The 15028-nt window shown below is 53.4% G+C and overlaps 1 protein-coding gene across 1 annotated transcript; it reads left to right on the plus strand.

The window, feature by feature from the left end:
- Positions 1-11165: 11165 nt before the first annotated feature.
- Positions 11166-13475, plus strand: LOC116204260 (pollen-specific leucine-rich repeat extensin-like protein 1). Its single transcript, XM_031536342.1, has 2 exons — positions 11166-12003; positions 13282-13475. Exons 1-2 carry the CDS (start codon positions 11166-11168, stop codon positions 13473-13475), a joined length of 1032 nt encoding a protein of 343 aa, XP_031392202.1.
- Positions 13476-15028: the final 1553 nt, after the last annotated feature.

The raw sequence follows: 15028 nt of genomic DNA on the forward strand, positions 1-15028 counted from the left end.
AACTTATACACTGCATGCATTCTATCTATTTCTATGTTTGCACAGCAGCTGCCATGTCTCGCACGACAGGCGAGTCGTGCCAACATTCGCGGGTAGACCACTTGCGGTCTTCACCTCTCCATGGTGAGATGTGCTATGACTAGAGGCCGTCCAACCCGGCCACCCACCCCGCACGACAGGCGAGTTGTGCCAACCTTCGCGGGTAGACCACCCGCGGTCTTCACCTCTCCATGGCGAGACGTGCTATGACTAGAGGCCGTCCAACCCGGCCACCCACCCCGCACGAAAGGCGAGTCGTGCCAACCTTCGCGGGTAGACCACCCGCGGTCTTCACCTCTCCATAGCAAGATGTGCTGTGACTAGAAGCCGAGTCCATCCCGGCCACCCACCCCGCACGATAGGCGAGTCGTACCCACTTTCGCGGGCAGGCCACTCGCGGCCTTCACTCTTCCTCCACGGCAAGACGAGCTGTGGCCCGAGGGCCAATCAACCTTCCCAGGCGAAGTTAACCAACACTAACTTCTTCCTAACAAAGAGTATCACCGCGTGATCGGACGCACGTCCCTCTGCGTGACCCCGCGCATCTGCCAGCGATCGAGCACGCCTCACACATGTCCAAACATGTTTGCACCAACTCATGCACGCGTGCTCAATGTATCGATGCACGTTTTTTGGTGTGTTCGTACGACGCCTACCAGGCCAGTTCGCTTCCCTACACCCTTGCATTGGAATTGCGAACAGTTCATGCTCCTTCATTGTTTCCTTCTTCCATTGCAGGAAATCCCCAACAAGAAGGCAGCCTGAATACTGAACCATCACAATTGACGTAACAAACGTCTCTCATCCAGCTTCTTGGGATTTCAACACTGAGTTTCCACCCTCCCTCCGCAAAGAATGCGAAGCGTCTTGCACTGTTGCTTAGCATTGACCATTGCTTTTACACCTCTTGCACTTTCTTATCGAGCATGCATCTACTGCATCGGGCTTCGGCCCAGCATTTACTGCATCGGGCTTCGGCCCAACTTTTGGGCTTTTTCCCTGCATCGGGCTTCGGCCCAGCATTTACTGTATCGGGCTTCGGCCCAACTTTTGGGCTTTTGCCCCGACTGCATCGAGCTTCGGCCCAACATCGACTGCATCGGGCTTCGGCCCCACGTTCAAGCTTCGGCCCCGCATCTACTGCTTTCGGGCTTCGGCCCCGCATCTACAGCTTTCGGGCTTCAACCCTGCATTTACTGCTTTTGGGCTCCAGCCCCGCATTTACTGCTTTTTGATTTTGACACCTCGCATTTACTGCTTTCAGGCTCATCTGAAATCCAAAATCGACTTGGATTCAAATTCATCCAAGCGATACTCCGATGAGCAAGTCTAATCCTTCAACTGCAAAGACCGGAAGTGACAGCTCCACAAACAGAGCATGACCCAACTCTCGATCGCAGGAGATACCAACACGGTCATGCCTCCGATCAAAGAATGGATCTCACCCGTCCTCTGCCGTCGCCGCCGACTAAGCACTGGAACAACATGCTCAGTCTTCTTTAAACTCTCTTTTGCTTTAATTTAAATCCATTCCTACAAATGGGTTCCCGACATGAACAAATCCTTCAAACAGGACATTAGGACAGTCTTTGCGACGCCCTATTAGTTCTGTTGGACCTGTTCGACTCGTCTGTCCTCATGGGACCCGGCTCCTCGAACCCTCCGTAGGATGGCTGCACAAGCCTACTCCCAACCAGGGAAAATATGCTTATGTGACCTCAGTCACGGTCTAACCACTCCAGAGTGGTGATGACCAGATTCTTGGAAACAAATGTCGTCTGCACGCGGCACCCCATGGGTCGCGCGCGGGACAAAAAGGGATTTTCCCATGGGACCACCTCATATTTCTTACCACATATCCCCCTGCATAATCGCCTAATGCATTGTCTTCTTTGTCATCCTTCACAGGGGCACATTGACCACAAGCAAAGAGCGATGCATGAGTTCACGCTTTCCCGAGATCTTGTCTCGGACCCTTTCCTTATACTTTAACGAGGGAGGTGTCCTACGATGAGGTAACCCCTATGAAGTCGAAGACGAGAACAATCGAACGAATCACTCAGCATTGATGCAATCGTCTTCCTCGAACATCCAGTGGCTTCAGCAGCGTGCACCCTCCAAGAGGCACGTACTGCAAAGAACAGCAAGAGATGATCGGAGATATCGCACAAGGCGCCTGCCACAGGCCACTTCCACAAAATGAAGACCAGGGCATCCCCGATCAACATTCACACCGGGGCAACCTTGGTTCCCTATTCACGGGGCAATTCTACATTTTCTTTCTAGTCAACAGGGGAAATTTACTTGCAATGCTTGCAAGGGCAAATGACACGGAGTTCGACTTCTAAGTGCACAAGAGTCAAACTTCCAAGAAAGCCGGCCCTCATAAAAACAGGGCTAGCAACATGCAACGAGTCTCCACGAGGCGAAGCACACCAAAGCAGTCTTGGCGATGCAAAGTCGAGGAATTTCAAACAAAGACACAGGGCACAAAACAAACCCCAGCTGCAAGAAAAAAAACAGAGCGGAAAGAAACGGGAAAAACCCGCCAATGAAGAGAGAGAGAAAAGAAGCGGGAAAAACCCGCCAACCAACAAAAGAAAGGCAATGCCGAGGTTCATCAAAAGCACCGGCGCCGCCAATCCAGAGAAATCAACAAACCCCGACAAAAGGGGAGCAGCAGACAAAACTCCTCGACGGAGACAGAAAATAATGCACTCGGAGGTTGAATCCTTCAAAACATTCGCCTTTGCAAACTCGAGAGATAAAAGAATCGAGCCCGCTAGGTCAAAAACTCCTTTTGGGGCGGCCTAGGGAAAAGCTAGGGTAAAAGAGTGGCACGACTGGAAACCCTTTGGGGCGGTCGTGGCAAAAGGCAAGCTCTTCCCCTTTAGGTTGAGAGGTGCGGCCCCGAGGTGGGTGACCGTAGCAAAAGGAGAGCAAAACGAGAGATAGATAAAATTGCCCCTAGTCTCTCGCACATCGTGCGGACAAGGGATCCCCAAGGGAAGTGGCCAGTTTATCTATTCCAACATGATCCCCGATCGGCTTTCCAATACCATTCAACCGTCCAAGAAGGAACCTTCCTCAAGCACAGTGCGTAACTGAATATGCCGTCCAAGCAGTTCAGTACAACCTACACAATAGAAGGACGAAGGAAAATGGGGGTACATCTCACTGCAGGCGTGAACCCGTGTATCCTTTTAGCTTGGGGCAACATGCTTCCCAAACTTTCTCTTTTCTCTTTGTCTTTGCATAACTCCAAATGGGTCATAGCCATCCTTTAACAGGCTACCACAGAGCCAAAATCCCAGACATTCCTCTCCGGGGGTCTAGTCATAACACTTTGGAAATGGTCAGACCGAGTCTGACCAAATCTGAACAGAAATCCCCAAGCGGGTTGCAAATACAGCCGTCCTACGGTACCCTATTGAGAAGGGTTCAAAGCCGACGGGCACGTCGAACAAACGATAGAACTGCTAGGGCATCGTTGGAAAGTCTCGATATGCCCAAGCATGGCTAACGGGAGCCCCATGAGGCCTCGCATCTAGGCCTCCGAAAACGGGACCCACTTACACTGTCAAAGCAAAATTCTTCATGGGTTGCTCAGGTGACCCAAAACTAAAGATCTGCATGTCGCAACAACATTTTCATGCTTACCAGTTGTCAGCATCCCATTTTGGCCCACCGGCTTCCCACGCAAGGATTCCCGACCGAAGTCCGGGGCACTATTCATCACCCTGCAATCCGAGGTAAATAGGCGGGCACGGAGTCATGAATAATAAGAGAAGAGCACGGTCCACTGAGAAAGGCGGAAGAAAGCCATCGGAAGAACGAACGAACAAGGAATCCCCGAAACGACGGAGCTGACACTATGGCACTATTCATCACTGAGTCACCGAAGCACCGAAAGGTGCCCAATATGGGGCTCCAAAAATCCCTCTCAGTGCCAAAGTGACCAACGACACGCCCGGGCGCATTTCCGGGGCATCCTGCTTAAGCCGGGACACCCCGGTTCCCCACGGACGCCTTTTCTAACGGAGCTCCCGGGGTTCGCTCCACTGACAAGCAAACGGCCCCCCAAAACGAGCCTACAGACACCCAGGGACCATCAAGGTCGGGGAACAAGCTTCAGATGACCATCCGGAACTCGACTCGGCTTCCCGAGGGACGTTTCAGTAGTCATGAACGTCTCCCGGCGAGCCTTCGAGGCGCGTCCACGAAGAACAGAGATCACAATGGTCCCCGAGAACCTCACAACGAGCCCCGAACATCTCAAGACATTCAGGGAACACTGAGAAAATCCCGGTCACAAGTCCCTAGGCCTTCCCGGGCCAACGGTCCCCAACCAAGAACGACGAGCCAACGATCCCCCACGGGGCAAAAGGGACGCCAAAACGAATGTTGGGATGCACAAAGAGCAATCGGGGACCAAGGGACACTAAACTCCGTTCCGAATGTCCAAACAGGGCAAAACCGACTCTCGAGGCGCCGAGTCGCCCGATCGTTCGTTCATACGACGCATGGCGACATTAGGCTCATTCAAATCCTCGTCATTCAAGCATTCCAAATCTTCAAATTAATTGGACATCGGAGGTCGGATGCGAGCTCAATCAAGTCTCAAGCATTTTCCGGCTTTTCTCTCAATCGAATGGGACCCACAGCTCAGCCAAGCCAAGCCGTCAAGCCGCGGCTCAATCCCAAGCCACGGCTCAAACCCATGGCTCCGAATTGATTGCCCAAGCCACGGCTAATCCCCCTAGGGCCGGCGGCTCAACCCTCCCCAAGCTCCCCTCACCACAAATTCAAATTTCCCTCTTACATCTATCACTTCCTATCACACCCATCAACTCCCATCAACCTTCCACTCACAAAACCCCACCCTAACCCTCTTGATATTTTCGGCAGCCCACACTTAACCCTCCTAAGCACAATTAACTTTCCCTAATTGCTTCATTAAGCTAGCCTTTACCCTTGCATCATTAGACTTAATCACTTCTCCATTCTCCTTCTCTCTCAAGCCAATCTCTCTCCAAAACCCCCTCAAGCTCCAGCCCTCTCCCTCACTTTCGTTCAGCCCGTGCCAAGGCCGAAACCGGCCAAAACCGTCGGAAAACCACCCGGTATTCCGGTAACCACCCGACCCGACTTAAGCCAAAAATCACCAAACTCCCTAGCCTACATATTTTCCACCCCCTGAGTCCATTTCCGGGCTTAGATTTTCGATTCGAGGTCCCCAACACCTCGTTCCAGCCGTGAGTGTAGTCGGGTCCCGAGACCCCTAGCCGTGCTCACCGGACTCCTCCCGACGTGCCATTTCCTCCCACGACTTCGGCGAGTCGTGCCATTTCCTCCCACGACTTCGGCGAGTCGTGCCATCACGTTCAAAGGGTTCCTCACAACCCTCATCCTCTCTCGTGAAGAAGTAGTCACGATCCGAGGGCCGATCAACCGTGCACAACCACCGTTTCACCCGTTTCTCCTTTACCGGGTTCACTCGACTTTACTGAACTTTATCTCACATTTTCGGGTTTGTTCAGGCCTTCGCACGTTCGGGTCTGCCCATGGTCATCTAGATCCGTCTCTTAGGGGTCCAACGAGCCCGACCTCACACCGTGCCGTGACCGGAGCAAGCGTGCCAACCCATTTTCCCAAAACTGCCGCGGCTGCCCCCTCTTGGGTCTCTTCAACCCGTAACACTCAAACCGAGTCTCGCGACTCTCTAGGCCGCGCCCCCGACTCTTTTCCTCGTGAAACGAGGCTAGGTAACACCCCATTTAACTTAGAGGAGTTAGGATCTCCGATATTTACTTATATGAGGCATTAACATGTTTTAAAGGTTCGGGTTATGTGAAAGCTTGTGTTTTTTTTTTCGGATCCGACGTTCCCATGCATGCCATACAACGTCCCGTGTGTATTTCCTTTATCTATCACATCCATAAGTCGATGAATGTGCACCTCATGAGGGGAGACGATGTGAGTCGAGGCGGGAGAGGTCCCGAGTCACGGCCGAACCATGGAACCCACGGTCTAGCCTTGAGGGGGTGACCCGTGAACCTCTATGGTCCTTCCGAGGCTAGGGCACCTCTCTTCCCTCGAAGCCAGCCGGTCCCCGTCCCCTTTTGCCACTGTTTTGTCATGTATCACGCATAATATATTAACATGACGGGAAAAAGTTTAGTTCGGAATTGGAGAACCTCCCCTTGGACTCGCGTGAGCCATGGGGTCTCACGGCCTCTCTTGAGGAGATGTGGCCGAGAGCCCCTTTGGACCACACGGGTCCAGGGAGGCTTCTCTCTTTCCGAAACAGGTTGGTTCCCGTGTTCCTCCGTCTCATTATCATATGGATCAATGTTATCCTCGGTTGCTCCTATGAATGCTTTGTTTGTGCACGTTGATATGTTCGCTTGCGCATTTATGATCATGGCTATTTTGATTCGGTTGAAATTTGTAATGTTACCGTATTTGATGTATTATGCATGTAAGAAATAATTAGAATCGGCGTGGGAGATTACCCGTAACTCGAGTTGGGTCGGGGAGACCACTCGGCTCATCTCTTCGGGGATTGGCCGAATGCTCCCGGACCTTTCTAGAGTCTAGGGTGACCTCCTTAGCCGTTTCAGGATCGTTTCTTGGAATTGAATGCATTGGTGTTTTTATTTTATCGTTGGCTATGTGAGGATCACGCGACGGATGCGACGGTTTGGATCACTATCCATTAAATCTATAATATCCGCGATATAGGGTCACCATCATCGAATAATTTCACAAACGGGAAAACAGGGCGCGCTATTCGGTTAACTAAATCATTTGGACTAAGTAATTGGGTAAATTGGTTATTAATTTGTAAACGCATCGACGATTCACGGAACGGTAAGAATGTCCTTTTCCATTAAAAATTCACAATTTCAAAATACCGAGTCGCGTAACACGAACAGAATTGATGTCTAGGGAGTACTCACGTGCCATGACTCGAGTTCGGGCCCAATTTGAGGCGGCTCCAGTCGAGGCACGAGAGTCCTTCTTAGACTCCTTCGTGTGACGTAATCTCCAATTTATACACGAATATTGCAACTTTATCATCCAAGGACATAATCGTCATTCCGTGATTCACCGATACCTTAAGCGCTAGGGAGTCGGAAACGCCTTGATCTATGGACGGAAGAGGGTTACCTGTTCGGGTATGAGTCTCATTCACACGGCCCATTCCGCCCACTTTCGGTGTTTCTATCTTCCTATCGTAGATTCGGTGGGGAGCATTTTATTTCAGTTACGAACACGAAGAACCGGATTAATCGTGCACTCGACTTAAGCAAACATTAGATAATGGATAGGTGGAATATTAGATTCCAATCTACAGTCAAAACACGAGTTTGGTTAATTCGGTGAAAACGCAGTGACACTTAACTGAACAAGAGTCGTAAAACAAACACACACATGTAATTGGCTTAGAACCTTATCCTAGCCCGCCCTCTATGTTTGCCTAGGGTAGGTGCATTGTTTGCCAATCAACCACGGGTAATAACTGATTAAATCACGTATATTTGATTTAATATGCCATTTGTCTGTATCCACCGACAATTGTCAGTTGCTTTCTATATTGTGTCAGTTTTATCAGTTTTCTTCTGTTATGTCTTTGTATATGATGATTTATTGCGGTTCGGGCCCGAACCCATAGGTTACGCGTTGCACGGGGTCCAACGCCCCCAAACCACCGAACAGGAGGTCCAACGCCTCCTAATTCACCGAGCGCGTGCAACCCGAGTGCGGAATGGGATCTAGCCTCAATTCACCGTCACACTCCGAATGCGGCCTATGTGGAAGGCGGATTTGGATTGAGCGCGTGAAATGGGTTTAGATATCACCCGGGAGCTCGATCGGCCCAACGGTTACAGTGGGAATCAACCGATTCTCCTGCAAACCTTGGACCGATCGGACCCGACCCCCGGCTCCTTGAGCCCGCGTTGCCTTAATTCATTTATCGGTTATTCAAAATACACGGTGAGCCGGAGCGGAATAGTGGCCCAATGTAAACCGATCGGGATCCATTTACTTATTCGGTTATACTTTGTAATTGTTCGAGAGAACATTGTGAGGATTCTATCTGTATGTTCATCCATCTCCTTGTAAGGATCCCCGATCGGTGAGCAAGAGGTCCGAGTGCTGGATCGGTTAAGTTGGTCTATCGCCACCAAAGGGTGAGTAAGCTTGGATACTCGTGGTTTCGGTTCTCGCAGGGAATTAACCATCACGGTTCGATGAACTATAATGCTAAGATAGTGAACCGACTCCTCGATGCACAAGCCTACTCATCTTTCGGACTCTTGGCCCAACTTGATCAATTCATCGAATTTACGGTGTCAAAACGGGCGAGTCGAGTGCGACCCTAAATCACGCGGTAAATAAGCAAAATGGCAAGCCTAGCAAGCTAGAGTACCGAAAGGGCGTGAGGGATATAGGCCCGCACGTAATAGAACCCCCGAATTCGGAATTTTCGGTTCCGTATGACCATTGCCTTAGCATTTAGGTGTACCCCGTACCCCTAGACCCGGGTAACTTGCCGGCCCTCGACCTTCGGGTCGTAAAATGGTAAGTGGCGACTCCTTCTCACATGCGTCCGTCGCGCGTCCCCGGGAAAGTGGACACTCCCAAGCCGCGTTTGCTTAGGCGCGCGCATGCGTGCCCCGACGAAATGAAATTCGGGTGCACACAGCTTGGCGACTCCACTGGGGACCTTAGAGGGTTCGGGCTCGATTCCGTTTGCTTGCTTGCATGTTTATTTACCGCTTTCCGTACATTTATTTTCAAGCACATTTATTTCACGCATGCATTGCATATCATGCTAGCTTCTTAAGGACCTTGTCCGACATCCCACGGGCACCAATATAGGAAGCTAGGTTAGTCAGAGGTTTCGAGTAAGGGAACGGATTGAGTCGGCTATGCCACCGAACCGGCCCCCAAAGATCCTCGCTCGATTTCAAGGAATTCACACCCTTGAGTCGGGAGCCCCCACCCTAGTTAGCGGTTCTCCCAGTAGCACCGAAAACCATGCATACACAGGGACCGTCATGCTGGACCAACTTTTACCTCCATGCCGTCAACCGACCCAAAAGTCGAGTCCTTGAGTCAGCCCGTAGTTTTTTTTAGGACGGGCATTTTGTCATTTTTGTAAGAAAGAGCGATGTATACTGTAAAGAACACAACTATAGTTTATCTTTCTGCACTGCATACATTCTTTTCGAAAAAAATTAGGACATTTGCATTGATTTGATTCTAAAAACATTAAGCCGGCATCTCCTCCATCTAGGTAAGGATGGACCGCCCGGCTCCCGGTCTCAGACTCGAAGCAATCACGCCACCAAGGCAGGACATCATGCGCATCTGGAGGACTCTCCGACCGGTAGACCACGCATTCATCCGGGGCATCATCGGGGACGTGGTTATGCTCACCGAGACCCCGGTAGACTGGATCTTCTTGAGGACCGCCGCCGAATTTTGGGATCCCGAGCACGCAGTATTCCACTTCCAGGGGACGGAGCTAGCACCTACGATCGAGGAATACACGGCACTCATCCAGAGGCCTACGCCCACGACCCACGGCATCTTCGTGCCGAATACATTCACCACCGTCCAGGGTCAGCTCTCCACTCTTCTCCGCATACCCGCTCAAGACTTCCACGAGGAGCTTCATCAAAGGTGGGATCAAGGCATCCGGATTGCATGGCTCTCCGATTGGACGCTCCTCCGCGCAATGACGCCTACAACGGCTTCCTATCAGCGCGATGCCTGCCATGGATTCCTACTCTTGATCTTTGGCACTCTCCTGTTTCCGTACTCGCCGAACCTCATTGACGGGGCTATAGCCCAAGTCGTCCTCCAAGCGGTAGGAGGCCATAGTTACGTGGAGGCTTTACTAGCCGAGACCGTCCGGTCTCTTGACTATGTTAGGGAGGTTTGGCGCGGCAGGATGAGGGGATCCCCGCACTTGCTTCAGATTTGGCTTCTTGCGCACATCCGCCCCTTTTGCTCATCACATCCGTTCTCCTTCATCTCCGACGAGCGTTCGTTGATCGAACGCCTTGCACCAGTCATCCCACCGCCCGAACACAGCTTCTCGGAATGGAGGCGTTTTTGGCGTGAGTTGACGCCCGCACGGTTCTTATGGGTCGCCCGATGGAATCCCGGCGGCCCCATGATCACGGGATGTCCCGGAATTGTGGGAGTTCCCCTTCTCAGCCACTTGGGGAGCACCCTCATATTTCCCGGTCGGGTAATCAGACAGCTCGGCGGCCTACAGGACATTCCGGCAGACGCGGACCGCCTACCTTTCCGCATCCAGTGGGCCGACTCTACATCCACGGCCCCCGATAGATTCCTACAGATTCGGGAGATTCACCGCCAACAGGACGTTAGCACCATACAGCGCCTGTACTTCCCCGAGCACCCCACCGACGAGGAGCGAGCGTTCTCCGCCACCTCAGCATATGTGGCCCGGTTCTACCTGCAAGGATCGACACCACCACAACGGTCCCAGGCCGCCTCGACTCGCGCTACATCTACCCTTGCTTCTGAAGCCGAAAGCTCCATCCAAGCGGCCATGCATGAGGAACTTTGGGCCGTTAGGGAGGAGCGAGATAGGCTCCGTTGTGAGCTCGTCGATTCCCGCGCAGAGGTCACGGACTATAGGGAGGTTCAGACGGAGCTGACTCGAGCACGCGCCTGAGTCGCGCATCTAGATCGGGAGATGGCCCGTTTGAGCGCGCAGTCAGATCGAATGCGCAAGAGGGCGCGCGACCTCGCCCACCCCTAGGATTAGCTGATGCGCCTTTTTTGCCCTCGCTCGGACCTAAGCCACTTCCAAACGGCCACCGAGCGCAAAGGGATGCCGGCTTTACGCTTATGTTCCTTTCTTTTCCTCCGAATGTTCTATTTTGTAAAACTATGGAGCTTGAAGCTAATCAATGTAATGACATTAGTATTTTGAAAACCCATGCATCTCATACTTTTTGTCTCTCGCTCATTCCCTGTTTATCGCTTGAGATGTCAATGTTTTTCCTTACACATTCCTGGAATCTAGGTGATCGCAACTGGCGTCGCACCGTTACCCGACTCGTCAGCGTCTCAGGATGGCGGAAGGGGATCATGTCGATATTCCCGAAGAGGTCAACCCCTCGGTCCCGACTCTCTCTCCACCACCGCAAACACACGCTCCACTGCCTCTCACTCCTGCAGGCGTACTCCCGGTGTACTCCGGCGCTCTCCCAACACATCTCCCGCCCTCGGCGTCTTCGGGGGCGCCTCCGCCACCAGCCTCACCAACTTCCGCCGCCACCAATGACCAAGCCTGCATAGCGGCTCTCGAGGGCACGGTCAATCAAATGGCCACTAACATGGCGGAGCTACTCGCCCTGCTCAGAGGACCTAACCGGGCCCCCTCGAGTTCCACACCCCCGCCGGGACCGGGGCCAACAGTCGATCCAACCCCGTGGGCTCCGCCGGTCCAAGCCCAGGAGAACGTTGAGGCTCCCGCACCGCCAACGCTGTATACGTCCACGGTCCACCCCTTCACCACTCAACTTCCGCCGCCACCGGCCCCCTCGGTAGTCCCTCCTCCGCCGGCTACCTTTCTATCCTCGGAGCACGTCCTGTCCGCACCTCCGCCCGTTTCCATACCGGCTCCGGCTATGGCCTACTCGGTACCTCCGCCGGTGGTTTTCCCGGTGTCCACTGCATCTGCTCCGACTCATCTCCAAGCCGCGGAGCTCCCTTCTTATCCGTCTTTACATCCTCACGTCGGCCTCTCCTACCAGGCGCCGCCCCTCATAGACACCACCTTCCACGAACCGGGCATGCCGACTCATGCAGCCCAGTTCGCCTCGCCGACGCATTTCTTCCCCGAGGCTGACACCGAACAGGAACGAAGGCTCAAGAAGATGGAAGAGACGATAAGGGCCCTACAAGCGGGTGATACTCGTCCCGACGCGCGCTACGGTGACTGCAGCCTATTCCCGGCTATGTGGCTGCCCCTAAAGTTCAAGTTCCCAGAATTCAAGACTTATGAGGGCACGACAGATCCACGCCATCACCTCCGCCATTACCGAGGGAAGATGCTACAATATTGGGAATACGAGGAGTTTGTCATCCACTCCTTCCAAGACAGCCTGTCGGGATCGGCCCTCGATTGGTTCATGTCACTGAAGGCTGAGGACATCCCGACGTGGGAGGATCTCTCCCGGAAGTTCACTGACCAATACCGATATTGCGGGGAGACGCCTCCCACCCTCCTGGAGCTGAGCACGAAAGAAATGGCACGGGGCCAAAAGTTCGAGGAGTACGCCGCCAAATGGCGTGCCCAAGCCGCAAAGGACATTCCCCCGATCAGCGAGGCGCAACAGATCCAATTGTTCCACTCCACACTGAGGGGAGTGTACTATTCGCACCTATTGGCACACACTTCGTCATTCTCCGACCTCATCGAGGCCGGGAAGAAGTTGGATTTGGGCATCAAGCTCGGAAGGATGGAGGACCCCACTAGCAAAGGAGATGAGTCGTCGAAGAAGGTCCCCGCGGCATCATCGCCTTCGAGCGGGAGAAGGGGAAAGGAAGTTACGGTGAATACCGTCAACACGGCCCAACAGGCCCCTCAGCAATATTCGATGAACTACACGGCGGCGCCTCCCACGGCTCCCTCCTACGCCCCGCAGGCACCTCAATATCGGCCCCAAGCCTCTACCCAACCAATCTACTATTCCGCACTACCGCCTCCACCCCTACCTGCGGTGTCGTCGCCCGTCGTCCACCACTATACTCTTGCTCCATCTCAAGCTCCTCAATACCAACCTCCGGGACCTAGGACTTCTCAGCCGACACTGCGGGCCCTCCCCCCGCAAGCTCAATAGGGCAGCATAGCACAACCGCGACCCCACCGACAATACCCGGCCCTGCCGGTTCCGCTTTCCCACATCTACCGGCAAATTCGCGATAAGATCGGGACAATAGCGCCCGGCCCAAGCTTCGATCCAACCATCCAAGATCAAAGCAAGCAGTGCGAATACCACCGGGGGGCACCAGGGCACACCCTGGACACTTGTTGGAGATTGAGGGAGAGGATCCAGGAGATGATCGATGCGAAGGGGCTCGTATTCAATGCTATAAAGCCTCCGAACGTACAGGCTAATCCTCTCCCCGACCATGGACCGGCTCCGGGGCCCTCCATCAACATGATCACCATATGCACATCAGGGGAGGGCGAAGGCGAGCAAGGTTGTTCCTCCCCCTTCGTGATCGAGTACATACCCGCAGAAGCCGCAGTTGGGTTCACCGGGATTGACGCACCTCTTGCCCCGCTCGTCATAGATATTCCCGCCCGAGAACCATACTCGGACGACAAGGTCCCCTGGACCTATGAAGGGGGTGTCGGGAGCCTCGAGCAATAATTCGGCGTCATGGGCATAACCCGCTCGGGACGGCTATACGAGAACCCGGCGACCACCGACAAAGGGAAGGCACCCGCTACTGAAGAGGAGATGAGGCCTAGGACCCTACCTACTCCGTCCAAGAGGTGACAGAAGAGGAGGCCGAAGCCTTCATGAAAGTCATCAAAGCGAGTGAGTATAAGGTGGTGGAGCAGATGGCCAAATCTCTGGCCCACATCTCGTTGCTCGCCCTCCTACTCAACTCAGAACCTCACAGGGAGGCCCTCATGAGGGTCCTGATGGCTGCGCAAGTCCCCAAAGGGACGCCCCCGGACCGGATAGAGGAAACCATCAACTCTATTTTCTCCAACACCATCTCGTTTTCGGACGATGAGCTCCCCTCTGAAGGATGTGCGCATTTCCGGGCACTGCACATCGTTTGCAAGTGCAACAACCATATCGTGGGCCGGGTCATGATCGACAACGGTTCCGCGCTCAACGTATGCCCGGTGACCACTTTGAAGCAGATGAATGTGGATCTCAACCGCATCCGCCCTAGCAAGACAGCGGTCCGAGCCTTTGATGGTTCGAGGAGAGAGGTGAACGGGGAGATCGACCTCCTCATAGATATCGGCCCATGCTCCTTCAGCGTCACATTCCAAGTGTTGGATATCCCAAACGCCTTCAGCCTACTCCTTGGAAGGCCTTGGATTCACTAGGCCGGCGCCATTCCGTCCTCGCTACATCAGAAGGTGAAATTCATCGTCGAGGAAATGATCATCACGGTCAAGGGGGAGGAGGATTACGCCATCTACAAGGAGACGGCGGTTCCCTACATCAGCGTCGGGGACGACGAAAACTTACCCTTCCACTCCTTCGAGACCATCTCAGTTATTCGGGATTACGGAGAGGTCGGGCCGTCCCGCACCGACCGCATGATAGGGAAGGTCCTTTTGCGCCACAATTACATTCTCGGCACCGGCCTTGGGGCGCGCGGGCAAGGAATCAACCGCCCCATTGAAGTTGAAGTATACAAGCATAGGAGGGGACTTGGCTTTCGCCCCTCCTGCCACGAAATTGCTGAGGCCCGCCGGGGCAACCATCTCCACCGCCTCACCACACACTATGGTAGGCTCAACAGGGGCACTCCAGTCCCCCCGCTATCACATTTCTTCCCCGGGCCTCCAATTATCATCGGGAGCACCTCTGACGGCCCTTCCTCGGACTTCGACGACACGACCGACGCTCTGCCAACCGTGTATGCCGTCACCGAGGAGATTCCTTCAGGGGTTCACATCCGCCCGGCGCAGGAAAACAAGGAGCTTAACAACTGGACTTCAGTATTGCGCTATTCGGCTGTGATCGCCGATGTGTAAGATTTATCTATGCACAAGATGTTTCCCGCGTGTCGGCGTAGCCGTAGGCCACACGACGGAAGAGGGAACTCTGTTATGGCTCACGCTCTACATTATCAATGAATTCCCTATACGTATTTTTTGAATCCTTGTCTATTCTACTCTCTCCCCTACTCTCTTGTTCATACCATTCTAAATTTTCTAAGACGATTCTTTCAA

The sequence above is a fragment of the Punica granatum genome, chromosome 1 (genome assembly GCF_007655135.1).
Source record: "Punica granatum isolate Tunisia-2019 chromosome 1, ASM765513v2, whole genome shotgun sequence".
In the NCBI taxonomy this organism is placed as follows: Eukaryota; Viridiplantae; Streptophyta; class Magnoliopsida; order Myrtales; family Lythraceae; genus Punica; species Punica granatum.

What these genes read in the sequence shown, in the direction of transcription:
- LOC116204260 (XM_031536342.1), top strand. Translation starts at nt 11,166, where the DNA reads ATGGCGGAAGGGGATCATGTCGATATTCCCGAAGAGGTCAACCCCTCG. An exon ending in GATAAGGGCCCTACAAGCGG is followed by an intron (nt 12,004 to 13,281) that starts GTGATACTCGTC and finishes TATGCACATCAG; the next exon opens with GGGAGGGCGAAGGCGAGCAA.